Consider the following 23,896-nt stretch of genomic DNA (forward strand, 5'->3'; position numbering starts at 1 on the left):
TGCTGCTCTCAAGCTGATGGAATGGGCTGTGCACACGGTTGGTCAGCTTTCTGTATGAGACAGGTGCTGAGCAATTTTAGTCCTCCAAATATACAGAAAAGTCAGTATGATGAAACTTAATATATTCATCATGGTTCGTAAACAATGCAGATTTCCTTTTTGATTGTCCTTTTACTATTCTAGAAAAGTGTCCATTTTACTTAAGTGTTTTATTATACTTGGTTAGAGTTGTAGATAATATTCTATCATATTTTAAATTTATTTAATCTGTTGTTATATCACTTTACTTATTATGCATTTGGGATTTCTCTGTCCCTTGATTAGCCTTGCCAGTGATCTATCTATTTTATGGGTCTTTTCAAAGATTACTTCTACTGATTTTGTTTCAAGTCATTACTTTTTTCATTCCAACTTCCCCCCACTCCCACCCCCAATCTCTTGAATAGAATGTTCAGTTTGTTTAAAGGATTTAAAGCTGTGATTCCCACCCACCCCCCACCCCCAAGAACAGCTTTGCCCACAGTCCTCTGGACAATGTAATATTCTCATTGTCCTTAATTCCTAAGTCTGATTGAATTTTAAGAATTATTCAGATATTGAGCACCTAGTTGGTGTCAAGCACTGTATTTTGCACTTGGAGATAATGGAGAGCAAAACCAATCCAGACTCTTTCTTATAGAACTTAGTGAGAGAAACCTGGTACTCAACAATTATAAACCATAATGAATGAATGTTGTGAACAAAATATGGTCCTATGAATGTATAAGAGAATTTAATCTAAACTTGGGGAGGCAAAGGTGGTCAAAGGCTTCCCCAAGAAATTACTCAAACTAACATTTGAGAATGAGTGAAGTTATTTAGGCAAAGTCTAAAGTCTACCTTTCTTAACATGGTCTTTCTGATATGCTTTTTTCCCTATCAAGCCACCAAACTCTATCATACTGTGTTATGTGCCTTTCCATTGTATACTTATATTGCCATCCTTCCTTCCAGTTTGGACCTACAGATCTCTACCTGATCAAGGATTTATCATGTTTACCCTCACCTGTTTTCCAATGAGAAGCCTAGGCTTTAATTAGCCTATCTTTGTTGTCTCCTTGTGATTATAGATTTGGACTGATAATCTTAGCATGGATGATAAGTTATATTTTTATCATTCCTCTATTTCTTATACTGTATTTTGAAAATAGTTAAACTATGAACTCATAGTTTAAAATATCTAGTTAACCCATTTTGACACATTCAACGAGTTCCATGCCCTTTTCACTCCCCAAATAAAAGCTAGTTTATAAGAACCAGTGTGTTATTTCCCAAGTCCGTCATGTCATCAGGCTAAAAATAACAATAATTTTTAAAGTCCACTTATTTGTTCTGTCCTTAGTGCAATTGTATTATGTTTCTAAGTTAACTATTAACAATATACATAACTTGACATCATTTAAAAAAAGTTAAAAATATCTAGCAGATTCTAACTGCCTGTTGGGTTAGGGCAGTGGTTGGCAAACTGCGGCCCCTTGAGTGTGACTCTTCCACAAAATACCATGTGCAGGTGCGCACATACAGTGCGATTGAAACTTCGTGGCCACACTCAAGGGGCCAAAGAGCTGCATGTGGCTCACGAGCCGCAGTTTGCCGACCACTGGGTTAGGGTTACAATACTGTCATTCAAGGCCTCCCTTAGTCTGATGCCATCTTTGATTCTGTCATTCAAGGCCTCCCTTAGCTGATGCCATCTTTGACAGTCATCCAATTTCCCAGTTTCAGACTTTTACCTCTCCAGGCTGATTTAGTTGGTAAATGGCTTTATTTCCTTCAGCAAAGCACAGAAGCCCTAACCCTTATCAACCTGAAATGTGATTATCTTACTCTCATTTTTACATGTTTAAAATAGAGGTTCATGGATGTTTTCTTGCGGCTAAAATGGGATGAGGATAAGGTTCAAACCCAAATTTCTCTGGCTCCCTAACCCATTTCCTTCCTTTTTGTTATGGAAAAAATGCAAACTTGTGCAAAGTTAAAACAGTGCGGTAAGCCCACTTGTACCTGTCACTTGGTTCCACCAACTGCCATTCTTGTTTCATGTATACTCCCCACCCTTCCATTCAGGTTTTAAAAGGTAAATTTATAACTCTTAAACTGTACAATTTTTAAAGTATGTTTTTTATTGATTTTTAGAGAGAGAGGAAGGGAGAGGGATAGACATATCCATGAGAGAGAATATCATCGATCGGCTGCCTCCTGCACACCCCTTACTGGGAATTAAGCCCACAACCCAGGCATATGCCCTGACTGGGAATCAAAGTGTGACCTCTCAGTTCCTGGGTCCAAGCTCAACCGCTGAGCTACACCAGCAGGACAAATTGTACAATTTTTGACAAATGGATGCACCAATGTAATCCACACCCATTAAGCTATAGAACATTTCCATCACCACACAAAACTCCCTAAATTCCTGCCCACATCCAAGAGGAAGCCACTGTTCTAATTTTTTCACCAGTTCTATAACTTCATATAAATAGATCATACAGTATGTACTCTTTTTGTGTCTAAGTTTTTTTGTTGAGATCAATTCTTTCCTTTTTATATTGCTAAGTAGTACTATTTTTGTGTGTGTTTTCATTCGCCCGAGGATATGTTTTTCATTGATTCTACAGAGAGGAAGGGAGAGAGAGGGAGGGAGGGAGGGACACACACACAGAGACATAGATGTGAGAAACATTGAGAAGTTGCTATGCATCCCGACCAGGGATTGAAACCACAACCTGGGTGTGTGCCCTGATTAGGAATTGAACCTGAGAGTCTTTAGTGTATGGGACAATGCTTAACCAAGTGAACCACACCGGCCAAAGTAGTAGTACTGTTTTATATAAATACTAGAGGCCTGATGCACAAAATTCATGCAAGAGTAGGCTTTTGCAGCCCTGGCTTCATCAGGAAGGTCGTCCGGACAGTCATTCCGCTGTTTGGTTGATTTGCATATTATTCTTTAATTATAGATTCCACAATTTGTTTAGTCATTCTCCTAATGACAGTATATGGTATAAAGTGGGGGTCAAGTTTATTTTCCATATAGATATTCTGTTGTTCTGTCACAATTTCTCAAACTCCACCCAAATTTTTCATTTTGAAAAAATTTAAATCTATAGAAAAGTTGAGACTAGTATAATAAACATTCTTGTGCCCTTCCTGTAGATTCACTAGTAAGCATTTAGCTGTATTTGCTTTATTTTTGTAGACTTTTATTTTAAAGCCTAAACCATTTAAAATTAAAGTGTAGACTTCATGACCTTTCATTTATAAATATTTCAGCATGCATCTCTCCTACCTAGCCACAATACCATTATCATACCTAAGAAAATTAATATGAATTGAATCATCCCAACTAAAATGCAATCTATTTTCTGGCTGGAATTTTTATGGGAATTATGTTAAACCTGAATATCAGTTTGAGAAGGGCTATCTTGACCATGTTGAGTGTTCTAGTTAATGAATGTGCCTCTCCATTTATTTCACCCTTCTTTGGTTTCTTTCATCAGTATTTTGTAGTTTTCAACATACAAATCCTATACGTTTTGTTAGATTTACTCTTGCTTATCAGTTCATATGGCTCTATCTCATTTTAAAATGGATACATAGTAAGATATAAAAATTAAAAGGTTTTGATAAGTAAATATCTCATCTTTGGATCACTTTAGCTAGAAAATGAGGCAGAGTCCATGTCTCTATTATGATCAACAGTACACTGCTATCTGCTTTAGGTTCAGGAGGAGTACCAATACCCATTTCTGATGTAAGCCAGAATGACTCAAACTTAGCTATTTAAAAATCACCCATAGCTTCATTTAAAAAATACAAATTCTATGACCCCATTCCAGGCTTCCCGAGCCCAATATCTCTAGAGCTGGCACCTATAAATACATATTTAGCAGTTCCTCAGGAGATTCAGATGATTAGCCAGTTTGGGTAGTTATTAACCTAGACCGTGTTTCCTATTAGACGCACATTGTCTCTTCCTTTCTTCCTACACTGTAGTCAATGTGGCACATTTGCCGATTCATAAACATACAGTGCTACTCTTTCTCGGTCTTGCTCATACCGCTTTCTTACTCTGTAGTGCCTCACCCTTCTTGTGCTTTAACTTTGCTTTTGCAAATTGAGTGCATTACTCAAATCCCAGCCCAAATGCTACTTCTTCGGGGACCTTTTAGCTGGAAGTAGTTTCTTCCTGCTCAGATTGGCTGTATATCCTAATGGCATTTACAATGTATATTGATTGTCTTTCCCTTCCTAAAAGGCTGAATTAGGTTTTACTCATTTTGCATTCCTCAAGTCATTCAGTTTACTGTGTGCCGGGTCCCACACCAAGTCTGTATAAGCGCCATTTCAGTGGCAGGCTTGCTGAGAGTTACTAAACTGAAAATGTCTTCAAAGTCAAGAAAACAATAGCTTAATATTATTTTAGAAAACATTCTTCCTCTATTCATCTCCTTAGCTGTACTATTTAAAGAAATACTAAATTTTATGATGAGAAATTACATACCTGGCTTAAATCTACTTTCCACCCTCTTCATAACTTTAAGATACCAGAGTACTTATGATCATAGGAAAAAAATGGAATAGGAATTTTAATTACTTATTATATAACAGAAATAATCCTGGAATTTCTAAGAAAAGATTTTAATTTTTACATAATTTTATTAATAAACACAGGGAAATACTGATATAATACACTAAAATTTCAGTGTCACCATAATATTCTGAAAAGTACAAAATTCAAATGTCTACATTTTAAAAACATTTCTCCCCATGATAATGCAAAAGAAAAGCCCCAGTAATTACAAATATGTATATTTTACAAAAAACTCCATTTACCATGGAAATTGGTAAGATTATACAGAGTAGATGAATTATGACTGAATTTCATATCCTAATGGGTCAAGTCCCTGGTCTAGAAGCATCAAAGAAGATTCTCTTAACTTCTGTAGCAATTTCCTTAGTTCTTCCTTAGAGAATACCTGATTTTTAAAAAAGAGAAAAATGTTAAGAATGAGAACAAAGAAGAGTAGGAACTTATAGTCAACTAATCAACCTGATTAGCTTAATACAAGAAGAAATTCCTTATTAGACTTAATAAATGAATTTGGCAATGTAGCAGGATACAAAATTAATGCTAAGAAATCCATGGCATTTCTTTACACCAATAGTGAACTTACAGAAAGTGAAACTACAGAAGCAATCCCATTTACCATTGCACCAAAAAAATTAAAATACCTAGGAATAAACTTAACTAAGGAGGTAAAAGACTTATATGCTAAAAACTACAGGACACTGAAAAAAGAGATAGAGGAAGACATAAACAGATGGAAGAATATACCGTGTTCATGGATTGGTAGAATCAACATCATCAAAATGTCCATACTACCCAAAGCAATTTATAGATTCAATGCAATCCCCATTAAATTACCAACAGCATATTTCACAGATCTAGAACGAACGTTCCAAAAATTCATCTGGAATAAAAAAAGACCCCGAATAGCTGCAACAATCCTCAGAAAGAACAAAGTAGGTGGGATCTCAATACCAGATATCAAACTGTATTACAAAGCCACTGTTCTTAAAACAGCTTGGTACTGGCACAAGAACAGACATATAGATCAATGGAATAGAATAGAGACCCCAGAAATCAACCCAAACCACTATGCCCAATTAATATTCGATAAAGGAGGCAAGAAGATACAATGGAGTCAAGACAGTCTTTTCAATAAATGGTGTTGGGAAAATTGGACAGATACATGCAAAAGGATGAAACTAGATCACCAACTCACACCATACACAAAAATAAACTCAAAATGGATAAAAGACTTAAACGTAAGACGGGAAACCATAAAAATACTAGAGGAATCCACAGGCAGCGAAATCGCAAACATATGCCGAAGAAATTTCTTCTCTGATAATGCTCCTAGGGCAATGGAAACTAAAGAGAAAATAAACAAATGGGACTACATCAAAATAAAAAGCTTTTGCACAGCAAAGGAAACCATCAACAAAACAACAAGAAGACCCACTACATGGGAGAACATATTTGCCAATGATACCACCGATAAGGGTTTAATTTCCAACATTTACAGGGATCTCATGAAACTTAACAAAAGGAAGATAAACAATCCAATAAAAAAATGGGCAACGGACCTAGATAGACACTTTTCGAAAGAGGACATACAGAAGGCCGAAAGACATATGAAAACCTGCTCAAAGTCACTAATTATACGAGAGATGCAAATCAAAACGACAATGCGTTATCATCTCACACCTGTCAGAATGGCTATCATCAACAAATCAACAAACAACAAGTGTTGGAGAGGATGTGGAGAAAAAGGAACCCTTCTGCACTGCTGGTGGGAATGCAGACTGGTGCAGCCACTGTGGAGAACAGTATGGAGCTACCTCAGAAGACTAAAAATGGAACTCCCATTTGACCCAGTGATCCCACTACTAGGAATATATCCCAAGAAACCAGAATCGCCAATCAGAAAGGATATATGCACCCCTATGTTCATAGCAGCACAATTCACCATAGCTAAGATTTGGAAACAGCCTAAGTGCCCATCAGCAGATGAGTGGATTAGAAAACTGTGGTACATATACACAATGGAATACTATGCTGCGGTAAAAAAAAAGGAACTCTTGCCTTTTGCAACAGCATGGATGGAACTGGAGAGCATTATGCTAAGTGAAATAAGCCAGTCAGAGAAAGATAAATACCACATGATCTCACTCATTTGTGGATTATAGAGAACAACATAGACTGATGAAAAGGGACAGACTCAAAGACTGAGAAACAGCAATCAGGCTATCAATCCCCAGAAGGAAAGTAGGGGAGGGCGGGGGTAAGGGGAAGGGATCAACCGAAGGACTTGTATACATGTATATAAGCCATACCAATGGACATGGACAACAGGGGGATGGGAGCATGAGTGTGTGTGTGGGGGAGGTTGGGGGTTAATGGGGGGGATGAGGACACATTTGTAATACCTTAACTAATAATAAAAAAAAAAAAAAAAAAAAAAGAAGAAATTCCTTTTTAATACTTATGTAGCCAGAGGCCAGTACATTAGCATGGTTAGGAATTTCAAAGCTGTTTCTCTGAGCCAGTCTATATACCCCTAACTCAGCCGTGGGCAAACTACGGCCTGTGGGCCGGATCCGGCCCCGTTTGAAATGAATAAATCTAAAAAAAAAAAAAAAGACCGTACCCTTTTATGTAATGATGTTTACTTTGAATTTATATTAGTTCACACAAACACTCCATCCATGCTTTTGTTCCGGCCCTCCGGTCCAGTTTAAGAACCCATTGTGGCCCTCGAGTCAAAAAGTTTGCCCACCCCTGCTCTAACTGCTTAGGAATGTATACATATTGTGAAAAAAAACAAAACAAAACAAAAAACAAAAACGGGCACAATCATTAAAATGAGACTATTTAAGAAAATCTAAGTATAGCTGACCAAATCACTAAAATTTAAAAGCGCAGGTGCTCTAGAACTTACCAGATACAGTTTGTGGCGCTCAGAGGATACCATATCGGCTAACTGCAGGCATTCCTGATATTGACCCGTATTGTGCAATATGGTGTGAAGCAGAAAACACAACATTGGCAGACAAAGCTTTCTCAGTAGAACCATCTGATGTGTTCTTTCATGGTCTTCTTCAGCATCCTACAGACAGACATTAAGTAGTCATAAAGTTGTTAAAAATGACTACCTTTCAAGCATCCTGTCCAGATATCTTCCAGGCAGAAGTAACCTTTTTATTTCCGGAATTTACAGAATACTCAATTGGTGTGTTTCTCATGGCATTTAGTACTTTTATAACTGATTCTCAACCCAGCCTACACATTAAAGCTCTCTAGACAGCTAACAAAACAAAACAAAAACCCAGCCCTACCTTAGACTAATTAAACTAGAAACTCTGGGTGTAGAACCGAGTAGTTTTTAAAAGCTTCCCAGGTCATTTAAGTGGACAGCTCAGAGGTGAGAGCCACTGCTTTATATATGTACTAGAGGACTGGTGCACAACATCCATGCACTCGGGGAGAGTGGTGGTGTCCCTCAGTCTGGCCTGCGCCCTCTAGCAGTCCGGGAGCCCTTGGGGGATGTCCGACAGCTGCGGAGGCGAAGGGAGAGGCTCCCGCCATCACCGCTGAGCTCGCCAGCCATGAGCCCGGCTTCTGGCTGAGTGGCACTCCCCCTGTGGGAGATCACTGACCACCAGGGGGCAGCTACTGCATTGAGTGTCTTCCCCCTGGTGGTCAGTGCGTGTCATAGCAATCGGTCATTCGGTCATTCGGTCGATTTGCATATTAGCCTTTTATTATATAGGGTTACTCATACTACTAAGACTTATCTTTGTATCCCTAAACTGAGTTGAACACATGTATAATTAAAAATTTTGGTCCAGGCCCTGGCCAGGTGGCTCAGTTGGTTAGAGCAGTGGTTGGCAAACTCATTAGTCAACAGAGCCAAATATCAACAGTACAACGATTGAAATTTCTTTTGAGAGCCAAATTTTTTAAACTTAAACTATATAGGTAGGTACATTGTTATTAACTTAATTAGGGTGCTCCTAAGGGTTAGGAAGAGCCACACTCAAGGGGCCAAAGAGCCACATGTGGCTCGTGAGCCGCAGTTTGCCGACCATGGGGTTAGAGCGTTGTCCTGATATGCCAAGTTTTGGGTTCAATCCCTGGTCAGGACATATACAAGAATCAACCAATGAATGCATAAATAAGTGGAACAACAAATCAAAGTTTCTCTCTTCCCCTGAGTGAACATATTAAATCTGAAGAAATAGTTTACCCAAGAGTCAAATATTTCCATTCTCTAGCTCATATTTTTAGTTTAGGTTTAAATTACGGGATGTTCAGTTATAAGAATAAAGGTTATATAAGAAGTATAGATGCTCCTATTCAGAAAAAAAAAAAAAAATTAAAAAAACAAAATAAAAAACTTTTGCCTGACCGGTTTGGCTCAGTGGATAGAGCGTCGGCCTGCAGACTGAAAGGTCCCAGGTTCGATTCCGGTCAAGGGCATGTACCTTGGTTGCGGGCACATCCCCAGTGGGGGCTGTGCAGGAGGCAGCTGTTCAATGTTTCTCTCTCATCGATGTTTCTAACTCTCTATCCCTCTCTCTTCCTCTCTGTGAGAAAATCAATAAAATATATTTTTAAAAAATAAATAAAATAAAAAAAAATAAAAAACTTTTGCCCAACCAGCATGGCTCAATGGTTGAATGTAACCTCTGAACCAGGAGGTCGATCATGATTCCATTGCAGGTCAGAGCACATGCCCAGCTTGCAGGCTCAGTCCAGGAGGTAGCCAATCAAGGATTCTATCATTCATGTTTCTATTGCTCTCTCCCTCTCTGAAATCAATAAAAATATATTAAAAAAACAAACTTGTGTTTTGCTTTTAGCTACAAACAATACACATAGCTTACCTCTCTAACATCTACCATCCAGCCTCCATCAACAAACAACAGGACATTATACATTTTTTCCTTCACGTCAGCAGTTAGGGCATCCAAATGCCCTTTCCAAATACCATAATCCATCTGCAAAACAAACATAAGGCAGATATATCGTGGACGAAAACCACTAAATAATGTATTTGTAAAGTACAGACAGGAATATATATGTGGAACATCACTCACAAGCAGCGATTTTCAACCTTTTTCATTTCACAAAACACATAAACCAATTACTAAAATTCTACAGCACACCAAAATTACAGTTTTTGCCCATCTGACAAAAAGAGAGTTTAATTTTGATTGATTTACCAAAAAAAAAAAGTTATTACTATTTTTGCTCCAAAGTGACTTTTTAAAAAGTCAAAAATCAGATGCCTAGCCTGGCCAGTGTGGCTCAGTGGTTGAGTGTCGACCTAGAAACCAGGAGGTCACCATTCTATTCCTGGTCAGGGCACATGCCCGGGTTGCAGGCTTGATTCCCAGTGTGGGGCGTGCAAGAGGCAGCCAATCAATGATTCTCTCTCATCATTGATGTTTCTCTCTCTCTTCTTTTCTGAAATAAAAATATATTTTAAAAAAATCAGGTGCCTATACTTGTATATAAGGATTTCTGATACCAAGTACTAACCAATCAGTCCTAGCTGTGTGGCCCAGTTGGTTGGAGCATCATCCTGTACACCAAAAAAGGCTTCAGGTTTGATTCCTGGTCAAGGCACACACCTAGGTTGTGGAATCCGTCCCTGGTCGGGGCACGTATGAGAGGCAACCAATCGATGTTTCTCTCTCTCTCAAATTAACAAACATATCCTCAGGTTGGGATTTAAAAAAAAAAAAAAAGAATTAACCAATCAGATGCAACCTTATTATGCAACATGATCAATAAGATACAACTCTATTATATGACCTACATATTTATGATTCGAGACAGGGCAGTCACACCAGATGGCCATTGTTGGGTTGGCTGTTGTCATTTTTTCATTTGACAATTTAAGGAAAGAGGTCAGTGCCCCTGACTAAATAGTTAGGTATTGCAGATTTTAAAAATTCTTGTGGCACACCAGTTGAAAATCACTGTTTTAAATTGCTGACATTCAGTTAGCCAAATGTAAAAATAAACATCAACAGGCTGCAGTTAAATAAAACACTAAAATAATAGCTTTGTACATGAACATTACTGTCACCTGAAGGTAGGTTTCAGGTCTATTTAATTCTCTACAGAAAGTTTTTTTTTTTTCAAAGTAGAACACAAACAGCAAGATCATCTGTTATAATAGGAATATAGTTGCTGAAAAATGACCTCTTTAAGTATACGGCATGTGTTGTTAAGGTGCAATACACAGGTTTTAGCTATAGTCAACTTACTTCATATTTCTTTTCTTTGTGCTCATGAGCCGTTTTCTCAATGAAGGTTGGTTGAGGTATCAAACTAGGTTTTTGGGGGGCTGAATTCATATGTTTAAACCACTCATTAAAGGTTTCATGGGCTTCCTAAAAATGAAATAAAATAGAAAAATACAAAAGAAGTTTTCACATATGTTCAACAGTTTTTCAAATTTGGTTCTTAGAAATAATTTTGCAGCATCAAGAAATAAAACTTTAAGATTTACTTTTTATGCAAAATAATCATTGGAATAAATGTTTTGTTGAGTGACAAACACTAGTAAGGTTTATATTATACTAGTAGCCCGGTGCACGAAATTCGTGCACATTAAAAGGGAATTAATTGCCCTAACCGGTTTGGCTCAGTGGATAGAACATCGGTCTGCGGACTCAAGGGTTCCAGGTTCGATTCCAGTCAAGGGCATGTACCTTGGTTGCGGGCACATCCCCAGTAGGAAGTGTGCAGGAGGCAGCTGATCAATGTTTCTCTCTCATCAATGCTTCTAACTCTCTATCCCTCTCCCTTCCTCTCTTTAAAAAATTAATAAAATGTATTTTTTTTAAAAGGGAATTAATTAGCAGAGATATTTTAATATTGCTATTTGCCCTTTCTCTATAATAGAAGTGTGAGAGATAAAAGGAAATTAGTAAAATGTATATGAAAATAATAAATTTATTAATAAATAAACAGTAACAAAAGGATATAACAACAACAGAGGCATGATATAAAAATGACAAAAACATGATATGAAAACAACAAAATGATAGGAAAACAATAAAAACATGATATAAAAACAACAGTGATGCAAACAATGACTGATAAAGTGATTCAACTTATTCTAATATCTCCCTGTACACCACATTAAGAGTGAAAACACTTTCAGAGTGCTTGACTAATTTCCCTTGTGATGAAGTACTTAGAACTTTAACTGTAACATCACATGCTCTTCAAACTTGGGAGAAAGCAACCTATAACTGACCATGTGCAAAAAAGGGTTCAGGTAGGAATATGCCTACTTTATCTAGACTTTGTCCTTGTGATTTATTAATAGTCATCACAAATGCTGGCATCATGGGAAACCGTCGTCGAATCAATTTAAATGGGAGGCCAGTGTCAGATGGGGACAAATTAATTCTTGGAATCAGAACAGCCTCTCCCTCTGCAGATCCTGTTAATACTTCAGTTTCGATAATGTTAGGTCATAATCTTTTGGTAATAAATCTGGTACCATTACAAAGACCCCATTTACTATTGAGATTTTTCAATAGCATGATGATTGCACCCACTTTCAATTTTAATTTATGACACAACATTCCCAAAGGAGTAATACTATCAAGAAATTCGATGGGAAAATTTTCCTTTTCAGCATCATCTGTGGAATCAATGGAATCATCACTCAAATATGTGTGAAAATCTCCGTCGAGTATATCCATATTTTCTTCATTTAATTTTTGAACATGCTCATTTTTTGGACAAAGAATTGCACGTTTAGATATATTTGTAATACTATCTATAGCAGTGGTTCTCAACCTTGGCTGCACATTAGAATCACCTGGGAATCTTTTTAAAATCCTGATTCCTGGGCCTCATCCTCCGGATATTGTTTCTTTGTTATGGGGTGGGGCCACAACATTAGTAACAAAGAAACAGAATTAAAACTTTATTGTGGGGAGCCGCTACAGTGTTTTGGACAGGTTCAAGCCTTGGACTGATGAGAGGGCACAGTCCTCTCATTGCCACGTGCAAGTTCCAGCTTGGAGGGCAGGGCCCTCCCAGCACAATTATAGCCAACAGCTGTAGTTGTAAGCTTGAACCTATGGTCCAAACACATGGCCCCATGTGCCTGAGTGATGTAGGCTTGACAGAGTTCAGGTGCATGTAGTTGAGTAGGATTGAAACCCAGGAGAATGTTGTAAACATCTTGGTCACGTCCTTACTTTGCCTCGTAGCATCTGCTATAAAATAAAGGCATGGCTGTGGGTGTGGTCGCTGTCTCTCAGAGAAGCAGCATCTCACCAAGACCCAGCTTTCATTCTCTTGTCTGTCTTTTCTAAGCCTTTCAGCCGCCCCCACTCAGGTTCACCCTTGGCTGTGCTGGTGCGGCACACTTTATAAAGATAATGCCTCCACGCTCCCAGGGCGGGCTCCTGCTTCAAACCCCGCCCTTATAGGAAACAGCTGCGGGAAACAGCTCTGGGGAGGGCGCAGCCGTTGCCAAGACAACCCCTGCAGGACTGACTCCCTTCCGCTTAGTCACGGCGGTTCTGGTCATGATGAACACCACCCAGGGTTTTTATATAAGTAGATAGATAGTAGAGGCCCCGGTGCACGAATTTGTACACTGGTGGGGCCCCTCGGCGTGGCCGGTGATCGGGGCAATCAGGGCTGGACGGCAGGGGGGAGGGACAGTGGGAGGTTGGCCGGCAGTAGGAGGTTGGCTGTGGGAGCGCACTGACCACCAGGGGGCAGCTCCTGCGTTAAGCGTCTACCCCATGGTGGTCAGTGCACATCATAGCTACCAGCCGGTCATCAGGTCATAACGGTCGCTTACACTTTTATATATATAGATAGATATGTGTTTTCTGGCACTTATTCCTATCTTAGCATCCTGATCACGTATGTATCTTGTATTTGTCACTCTGTAATGTTATCACTCTGTGATGTATGCATGTTTACTGTCTTTTTTATTGGTCTATTAGTTTCTAGAAGGCAAGGACAGAAAGCCATCCACAGATTTAGTCCTAGAACATAAGCCCACTGTAATCAGTTCATTATTTGTTGAATAGATTTTGAATGAGCTTGTTATTATTTTAGTCAGAACAAATAGAGAATATATTGCTTTTCTCAATTATTGCCAAAAACAGAAATATTAAAGACAAAGCATTCAAAGAATCTTAAGAAAACATAAGTTACAGATATCACATACACTATGTGCCATGTGAGATGTTCTTAATTAGCAGCTCATGTTAATGAAGACAAGGTCATGATTTCAATGCCCATATGGATCAGTCAGTACCACAGTCACAAGAGAGATGATAATGAGCCAATCATCATTTCTGCAAACAGTTCAAAGTCTGAGAGTGAACCAGAAAATCATCATGAAGATAGGCACATTTGTTGTTTTCTTTACAAACTCACCAAATAAGCTCTAATGCACAAATATTCTCTGATAGCATTATCATCTTCAGGGGGAAGTGGACTTTCCATTCCTTGCTCTTCCCACTGATTATAGATTTCTGCTATAGAATCCTGAGGAATTTTCACAAATACTTCTTTTGCAGCTTCATGCTTTTTTGATGCTGTGAAAAAGATACAAAAATTTTCAATATATGTAGATTTATTTCTGTATAATGGTTTATAAAAGGGAGTCTAATAATTAGTTTGCAACTTTTACAGTGAGCAGTAACATTTCAGGTCCCAACATACTTAAAGGTCTGGGTGATCTTTCAGCCTAAAGGCTGGAGTTTTTCCTTACTTCAATGACATAATCACAAAAGGATTTATTAAATACAGTTATTTTCACATACATCTGTGTCTTATAAAAAGGATTACATTTTTCAAAGCCTTGAGATTATATGCAGAATTGAGTAGGATGTGAAAATTCACTGTAAACATTTTGTTTCATAACATCAGGTTTGATACAGGAGAGGCTGTTTTGTGCTCTCCCTTATTGGAAGGGTTAGAAAAACAAAAAACAAACAAAACAAAGTTTAAGAATATATGGATTTGAACAAATACTTTTAAAAAAGAATATAAAAAATACAGCATACCCAAGAATTTTCTCATTATTGCATTGCCTTGTTTTAATGCCTCTGCCCTCTGTGCTGGGTCAAATACCAACCAGTCAATTACATCAATTTTTAAACGGTCCTCCTATTCATTTAATTGAAAAAGGAAAAACAAAACAAAACATCAACTTTATTATTTTCTAAGATATTCTGCAAATTAGTAAAATTAACTTACACCTGCACTTTAATAAACATAATTTTCCCTCCAGTTATACAAAATTGTGAAAGAATCTAGCTTTCTTTAGTATATTTCCACATTTAATAGCTTTCTATTAAATTACAGAAAAACTTACTGGACTATGAATCTGGAATTGTATATTCTATGACCCACTAATTTAATCGTGATTCCTTTAAATACTACTCTTAAATTTATTTTCTTTCCTAGACAAAACTTTCATTCCTTTCTGAAAATAGTAATAAGAAAGCTTCATAAGGGTTAGTATCTAGAATAATCTGATGAGCAAAAATCCAATGCTCAGGTTTTTTCTATTAAAGAAGCTTCCTGTAACATAATACTAATATAAGTAAGCCCTTACATAAGACCTTAAGCCTGCTCCTGATTTTTATAATTTAAAAGGCTTGGCTGACAAAACAGAATTCTTAAAAAAAAAAAAAGCAGCCAGAGTATTTTAAGGCAGAAGTTCACCAGAGCACAGCACTTCCCTTCCCTTCCGCTTCATATTACCTCAGTAGTGCCAGTATCTAGGGCTGGGGCCAGGTCATGATGACTGAATTCACCATTATCTTTCTTTCGAATATTCTCAACTACAGTTTTTGTTATAGTAGCAATATCCAGATCTAAAGAATTTTTTAAAGAAACAAAAGCAAGAATTAATTGTTCACACTAATATTCTCTAAATAGATACAATAATTTGGGATAACCATTTTTTAAAAATATAACATAAAATGAAACACATTTTTAAAATGCCAAAATTAAAAGATATTTTATGCATGAGTTACAGTGCATCTTATTCCTAAAACAGAATTTCATTGAAATTCTCTTAAGAGAAATAAGATTTAAAAGTAGAAGGATAAATGTTACTAAAATCAAAATGATAATTTGCTTACAAAGCTCAATAGATGAAGTTCTCAATCATTCTTACCTGCTTCTTTAGCCAGCTCCAGGCAATGGTGGCGCTGTTCAAATTCTGTAACACCTTCCAAAAATAATGCATACTGGGCAACAGCAAGGTCTTGAGGCAAATGACAGGTATAAAATGCTACAAGATTTGTATGTTTCTCATTTATTAAAAGCTAAAAAACAGAAAAAGATCAAAGTATGTAACCAGTTAAACAAAAATTTTAGGATCAGTGGTACTTTTTTTAAAAGTTCACTTCAAAATTTCAAACATATTTAGGAGAAATTTATACAAACATAGATTTGTGCTGCTAAACAGAATAATTTTGAACTCTAAAAAAAATGAACTTTGGATAATTAAAAATCTCTTGTGGATTCTAATGAATTTCCTGTGACTGGGAATTAAAATATTATCATTTTTTTCATTAAAATAGTAAAAAATAAAAATAAAAAAGGACCATATTGTGGATTCTTAAACTTTACCTGTATGTATGTCTTTAAGACCTCAATGGAAACTTCTTCCTTCATAGGAAAAAAAGATATAATTCAATTTTAAACACAACTGCCTATATATATCAGCAATATATCTAATAAAAATTCTGCTATGAAATGATTTAATGATTCAATATTTAACACTAAGCAATAACTAGTGCTTAGCAAAGTCCATGCATTGCCTGATTTAACCATACCATATTCTCTGTGAGTAGTTACTATTATTCACATTTTACAGAGAAAGAAACTAAGACCTATGGAGGTTTTATTTACCCAGAACTAAAAAACTGTAAGCTGGTGGGTAAGGCTGTAAACCCAGGATTCTTACTCCAAAACCCAAGCTTTTAACTACTGTATCATTCTGCCTTCTACATGTACTCTAATCAAAATGTTATTAATCATTTAGGAAAAGAGAAAAAGAAAAAAGAAAACAAAGGTTTACAATCTCATATAGAATTTAGTCTGGTTCAGTTAGCTTAGCTGGTTGATTCAGAGTTGGGTATTAGTGAGGATTAAAGTTCCGAATTTACCAGAAACCAGAAGAACATCAGCATTCTGCAGCGGCGGATTAGAACCCTAAGGGGTCACCCACAGGGAGACTGTACAGAATACTTTGGCACCCCCATCACCAATTGTAGAAAACCACAACAAAAAGCAGTGTTTTCCTGATGACAGGTGTAAAGCATCAGCCTTCCAGAGAAGGGTAATGGTTCACTTTTATTTACTTTTGTTTGTAGTCCCAGCGTGCGAAAAAACAAAATGAGATGAGTCATGAAGCGGAGGAGGTGTCCAGGCAGGTTATTTCTGCTTTTGGAAAGCCATTTGCTAAACTCATCCATCAAACCTGTAAGCCATCAAAGCAAAGATTCAACAATAGGGATAAAAAACAACAACAAAAAAGCTAAATAAACATCACTAAAAACATTTACCACATCCCTCTAGTGCAGGGGTGGGCAAACTTTTTGACTCGAGGGCCACAATGGGTTCTTAAACTGGACCGGAGGGCCGGAACAAAAGCATGGATGGAGTGTTTGTGTGAACTAATATAAATTCAAAGTAAACATCATTACATCAAAGGGTACGGTCTTTTTTTTTTTTAGTTTTTTTCATTTCAATCCGGCCCGCGGGCCATAGTTTGCCCACGGCTGCTAGTGCTATGAAATCACTATCTCATTGTTAATAACCATCACATAACACAGTCTCTGGATGAAACCCAAACTTTATAACAATTAAGTGGATAGTTGCATTTAAATAGGCTGACATTTATACAGATTAAAAGATGAGGTAAGTCATATGCATTGCTTTGACAATTTTTTACATTACTATAAGACAACAAGGAATTCATACAAAGTAAACTAAAATTATAATATCTTACCATCAATGTCTCCCAGGATAAGGAATTTTTGAACTATATGATAATGCTCTTGATTCTCTTCCAGAACTCTCTGAAAAAAAATTTTTACATTTTCCATAAATCTTCTAGTGGTCATTCTGTAGTATGTACTCATTGTTAAACTAAAAATGTCACAAACTTCTGAAAATACATATATAAAGAAAAAGTTGGAAATGAAAGATTTTAGAAAACTAAAACAAAATAAAATATGGACAGAATTCTGCTTCTGAATATACTTAAGACTTACAAATCTAGGACTGAACAGTATTTTTGAAAGCAGAGAAGTATGATAAAATGACTTAATCTCTGTGAATGCTATTATTAAACTTTAATTTTTATATTTTACTACTATTTTCCTTGGCACTCCATGGTGGACTAGAAAGGAAGGGCTTTAGTGAAATAAATTATAAAGATTTCTATCGACATGAACAGCATTCTTTGGGTAGTCTCTTCAGCATATGGCACTAAGAGTAATAAAAAACCATCAAAATAGTGATTAGGCACAGAGGAGAAAAAAAAATCTACAGGTCACTGGGAGATGGATTTCTTGTAGCAAATAGTTTATTTTTTATTTTTTAGCAAATAGTTAAATTTTTATTTAGTTCACATTTTCTTTCAGTATTTATTCTTTTTACATTTGAACCATTGCTTCATCTGGAATTTATTTTAATACATGGCATGAGGTAGGGATCCTGCTTTGTTTTCTGTCTGGATGGAAAGTCAATTATGCCCATACTGTGAATCTAAAGAAACCATCCCTTTTTCTCTAATATGAAAGGTTACCAGTATCATTTACGTTCTCATCTATACTTGGATTTCATATGAACTTTTGTATTCCTGTGTCAATGCCATACTGTTTTCCTTTTTTAAAAAATCTTTATTGCTGAGAGTATTACATATGTCCCCATTTCTTTCCTCATTGACCTCCTCTAGCCTGTCCCCGCCTCCCACCCCAGGCCTTCACCACACTATTGTCTGTTTTGCTGTATCTCTATATTAAGTTTTATTATGAAGACAACTATCCCATAACTATTGTTCTTTTCTAATTTCTCTTCTTTTTCTTATTCTTCTATTTGGAAATTTTCTGTCTAGAAATAATCCCCTAAAGCACTAACTTTCTATGTTAACTTTGGAATGAATGACATTTACTAAGGATTAAGTCTTCTCATCTAGGAATGTGGTATATCTATTTATCTGTGTTTTTCTTTTTAATTTTTATTTATTGATTTTATAGAGAGGAAGGGGAAGAGAGAGAGAGCAACACTGATCTGTTGTTCCACTTATTTATGCATTCATTGGTTGCTTTGTATATGTGCCCTGACTGGGGATTGAACCCGCAACCTTAGCATATAGGGATGTCGCTCTAATCAACTATCTGACCAGGGCCATCACGTTTTTCAATAAGATTCTACAGTTGTCTTTAGGAAGGTTCTTGAACCTTTGGTTAATTTTTAATTCTAGGTATCTTATAGTTTTAATCAACAATTTAAATGGCACTATTGGGAAGGAAGGCTATATCCTTTTCGAACTAGTTGTAACAAATATAGAGAGGCTATGACTTTTTTGTAACTTTTTTTTGAATTTTAGATGAACAAATTCTTATCTTATTAATTCTATGGAGTTCTGAGTTTCTAGATTTACATTTTTATCATATGAAAATTTTCCTTCCTTTCCAATATTTAGATCTATTCCTTGACTTTCTTATTTTATTTTCATTAGCTGGTATCTCCAAAATAATAAACTGGCAATAAACCTTTGACAGAAAAAGCATTAATTTCCTTACTATACAAAGAACTCATTATACAATAAGGAAAAGACAAAACCCAATAGAAAAATAGGTAAAAGATCTGAACAGGAAATTCACAGGTGGTCAATAAACATAGGAAAACTTGCTCAGCCTTCTGAATGCACAGAAAAATGAGTAGAACAGTGCACTCCTATTATCTTTTAAAAATATATATATTTTTATTGATTTCAGAGAGGAAGGAAGAGGGAGAGAGAAAGAGAAACATCAATGATGAGAGAGAATCATTGATCAGCTACCTCCTGCACGGCCTCTGCTGGGGATCAAGCCCACAACCTGGGCATGTGTCCTACACGGGAATCAAACCCGGGACCCTTTAGTCCACAGGCTGATGCTCTATCCACTGAGCAAAACCAGCTAAGGTGGTACATTCCTATTTTCTACCTAATGTGATGGATGGGCAAAAAATAAAAAGGGTGATATCTGGGACCAGTGAGAATGCAGGGAAATGGACACACTAATAAATTACTTGTGGGGGTATGAATCAATTTCTACAACCAGTTAATAAATTCAATATACATACACCTTTTAAACAGCAACCCTGCTTTAAGGAAACCTATCCTAGAGAAACAGGACTAGTAGATAAGCATATATATATATATATATATATATATATATATATATATACACACACAAATGTTCATTACAGTGCTAGAAACAACCTAAATATCACCAAAAGTGGGATGATTTAAAAATTATATATCATTGCCGAAACCGGTTTGGCTCAGTGGATAGAGCGTCGGCCTGCGGACTGAGAGGTCCCAGGTTCGATTCCGGTCAAGGGCATGTACCTGGGTTGCGGGCATATTCCCAGTGGGAGATGTGCAGGAGGCAGCTGATCAATGATTCTCTCTCATCGATGTTTCTAACTCTCTATCTCTCTCCCTTCCTCTCTGTAAAAAATCAATAAAATATATATTTAAAAAAAAAATTATACATCATTATACAGAATATTATGTATCTATTAAAAAGAATAAGTTGAGTTGTTAAATCTGTATCTACTAACTTGGAGTATCATTAAATGAAAAACACACACAATAGAAGTTGTAATGTATATGTACTATAAGAAAAGCCATAACAAAACCCAAAATCGTACAGCAGAATATCTACATTATTTCTACATATTTGTAAGACTATGGAGAAACATATGGAAGAATACATATCAATTTGCTTTACCATCTCAGGGGAATGAGAATAACCACAAAAGTGTTGAGAGGAAATTATAAAAGTTTTATTATTGGACTAGAGGCCCAGTGCACAAAATTCGTGCACAAGGTGTGTGTGTCCCTCAGCCCAGCCTGCACCCTCTCCAATCTGGGACATCCCTCTCACAATCCAGGACTGTTGGCACTGAACCACTTGCCTGCCTGCTTGCCTGATCACCCCCTAACCACTCCCCTGCCAGCCTGATTGATGCCTACCTGCTCCCCTGCCAGCCCGATTGCCCCTGTCTTCCCCTGCCAGCCTGGTCACCCCTAACTGCTTCCCTGCTGGCCTGGTCACCCCATACTGTCCTCTCCTGCAGGCCTGGTTGCCCCCAACTGCCCTTCCCTGCTGCCCCGGTCACCTCTAACTGCCTGCCCTTGCTGGCCTGGTCACCCCCAACTGCCCTCCCCTGTTGGCCCGGTCACCCCTAACTGCCCTCCCCTGCAGGCCCGATTGCCCCTAACTGCTCTCCCCTGAAGGCCTGGTCCCCCGCAACTGCCCTCCCCTGCCAGCCTGGTCCCCACCAACTGCCCTCCCCTGCAGGCCTGGTTGCCCCCAACTGCCCTCCCCTGCAGGCCTGGTTGCCCCCAACTGCCCTCCCCTACAGGCCTGGTTCCCCCCAATTGCCCTCCCCTGCTGGCCATCTTGTGTCCACATGGGGGCGCCATCTTTGACCACATGGGGGTGACAATCTTGTGTGTTGGAGTGATGGCCAATTTGCATATTATCTCTTTATTATATAGGAGTAGAGGCCCGGTGCACAAAAATTTGTGCACAGGAGGGCGGGGTCCCTCAGCCTGGCCTGTGCCCTCTCGCAGTCTGGGCACCTGCACCCCTCGGGGGATGACCACCTGCTGGTTTAGGCCCGCTCCCCGGGAGGTTGGGGCTAAGATGGCAATCAGACATCCCTCTGTCAGCCCGGCAGCCCTCGGGGGATGTCCATTTGCCAGTGGAGAGCAGGCCTAAGCTGCAGTCTGACATCGTTAGTGCTGCTGAGGAGGCGGGAGAGGCTCCCACCACCACTGCTGTACTGGCAGCCGTCAGCCTGGCTTGTGGCTGAGCAGAGCTCCCCCTGTGGGAGCGCACTGACACCAGGGGGCAGCTCCTGCATTGAGCGTCTGCCCCTTGGTGGTCAGTGTGTGTCATAGTGATCAGTCATTTCCAGTCTTTCTGCTGTTAGGGTCAGTTTGCATATTACCCTTTTACTATATAGTATAGAGGCCTGGTGCATGGGTAGGGGCCGGCTGGTTTGCCCTTCAGGGGTGCCACTTGGGTGCCTGCTCAGCCTGGGTGAGGGGCTGATGGCTGTTTTCAGGCTAGCCACACCACCTTTAGGGTGGAGGGTCCCCACTGGGGTGCCTGGCCATTCTGGGTGAAGTGCTGAGGGCCGTTTTCAGGCTGGCCAAGCCTCCCCAGCGACAGAAGCTCCCAGCCTCTCCTTTTTATCTTTTTTTTCCTGGGATTTATTTACCTTCTCTAATTGAAACTTTGTAGCCTGGAGTGGAGCTCAGAGCCGGCCAGGGTGGGTGGGAGGGAAAGCCTCCTGCGCTCTCCAGCTCCGTGGTCACGGCTGGCCGAAAGCAGGTATCTGGGGTTTATTTATCTTCTATAATTGAAACTTTGTTGCTTTGAGTGTAGCTTACAGCAGGCCGCGTCAGGTGGGGAACCTTGGCTTCCTCCATCACTGGAACAAGCAAGACTCCTGCTCATTCCAGCTCCGTGGCTGCCGGCCACCATCTTTGTTGGCAGTTAATTTGCATATCTCACTGATTAGCCAATGGGAGGCGTAGCGAAGGTATGGTCAATTACCATGTTTGTCTATTGTTAAGATTACTTTGCTCCAAGGACATATGTTATTACTTTGGTCATATAAAATTTTTTAAAGAGCATTACTTTAAAAATATTAGATTATTTTAAGATCTAGGAAAAGTTTTATTATTTTCAATTATGTGTCTTTATTTTTCAAAAGAAAAGGGATAAATTAGCTTACATACATACTGTATATTTAGGTGAGACCAATCCTAAACCAAAGAAACAGAAATGTTGTATTACTTAAATATGCAATTACGCTTTTTTGCTTTTAAAGACTATCCCTCATTTGGATAATAGGTGAGGAAAAGAAGGGAGAAGATAACAAGGTTTCACATATTTTTTTGCCTCCCAGCTACAGTGCACAATAGCAGAACATTTATTGTTTCCTATTTCAGCTAACGTAAAATATTCATATTAATATTTACCTTTTTATCAGTAGCTTGAAGTTCTTCAAAAACCTTTTCTAAGGTCCAACTTCAAGAGAAAGAACAGGAAAGGGATAAAATAATATTAATAATATGAACATATGAACAAGGAATAAAAAATAAAACTTTAGAGTATACTAAAAATCACCATGACTATAACAAACGAACAAACTCACTTTGTTTCCAAATATTCTCTAGGGAGTTCTTCAGTTTCATCCAGAGTTATTACTGATGTCCGGATCTCCTGTTCCACCAGACTGTCCACCATCACTCGAAAATAGGCCCACACTGTGTCTTCCCAGGTGTCACAGACAGGAAGAAGCTTTTCCCCCAATCCAAAACAAAAACACAGACACGGTCAACAAAAAAAGAAAGGAAAGCAGTTACATCCATGGATACGAACTATAAAGTCACTATAATCACAAAATATTACGGACTGCAATGTAAAATAGCATAACAAACACCCCACCCATTCCCTGCCAAACCACATCTTCTAAGTTTGAACTATTAAGATTTTTCCATACTGAGTTCAATTTTCTATGCTGCTATATGATGGGATTTCCACTAATATAGCATACCTCAAAATGGATGTAAAATGCATGGAGTAATAGGGTTACACATAGGATTGTTAGACCTCAGTGGTACACTTCTGCATAAAGCTATGCATTCTATAAGTCATCAGCAAATGTATATTGTAATTAAACATAATTCTTAGAAACTGAAGTCAGATTTCATGTATTAAAGCATCATTTAGAGTATGGGGTACATCATATCTAAAATCTTGAGTCATTCTATTGCGTGATTATTTTTATCATTGTTACTCTTAAAAAGCAGCTGAAGTTTATGATTTATTAATATAATTAGAATATTTTATGTATCTGATTTCATTCCATAGGAAAAAAGATTAAAATAGATTGCATACCTGTTTGAGATTTCCACTTAAAGCAGCATAAATTGCTCTCTCATATCTATTAAAAAGCTCCTGAAATAAAATA

At 37.9% G+C, this 23,896-nt stretch overlaps 1 protein-coding gene across 4 annotated transcripts in view; it reads right to left on the reverse strand.

Annotated features, from left to right (window-relative positions):
* Window positions 1-4,658: 4,658 nt before the first annotated feature.
* The window catches only part of NUP107 (nucleoporin 107), a 53,428-nt gene continuing 34,190 nt past the window's right edge, over window positions 4,659-23,896 (reverse strand). For all 4 annotated transcript variants that reach the window (XM_036299639.1, XM_036299637.1, XM_036299636.1 and 1 more), the window contains 14 exons: window positions 23,824-23,883; window positions 23,078-23,223; window positions 22,902-22,950; window positions 17,637-17,706; window positions 16,987-17,105; window positions 16,253-16,291; window positions 15,795-15,945; window positions 15,377-15,489; window positions 14,674-14,776; window positions 14,042-14,202; window positions 10,885-11,010; window positions 9,493-9,606; window positions 7,545-7,712; window positions 4,659-5,015 (listed from right to left, as the gene is read on the reverse strand). In XM_036299639.1, the coding sequence (XP_036155532.1) occupies window positions 4,908-5,015; window positions 7,545-7,712; window positions 9,493-9,606; window positions 10,885-11,010; window positions 14,042-14,202; window positions 14,674-14,776; window positions 15,377-15,489; window positions 15,795-15,945; window positions 16,253-16,291; window positions 16,987-17,105; window positions 17,637-17,706; window positions 22,902-22,950; window positions 23,078-23,223; window positions 23,824-23,883 (1,527 nt within the window). In that variant the 3' untranslated portion in view covers window positions 4,659-4,907. The remainder of the gene's footprint in view (window positions 5,016-7,544; window positions 7,713-9,492; window positions 9,607-10,884; window positions 11,011-14,041; window positions 14,203-14,673; window positions 14,777-15,376; window positions 15,490-15,794; window positions 15,946-16,252; window positions 16,292-16,986; window positions 17,106-17,636; window positions 17,707-22,901; window positions 22,951-23,077; window positions 23,224-23,823; window positions 23,884-23,896) is intronic.

This window comes from Myotis myotis, unplaced genomic scaffold, assembly GCF_014108235.1.
Source record: "Myotis myotis isolate mMyoMyo1 unplaced genomic scaffold, mMyoMyo1.p scaffold_m19_p_3, whole genome shotgun sequence".
Lineage (NCBI taxonomy): Eukaryota > Metazoa > Chordata > Mammalia > Chiroptera > Vespertilionidae > Myotis > Myotis myotis.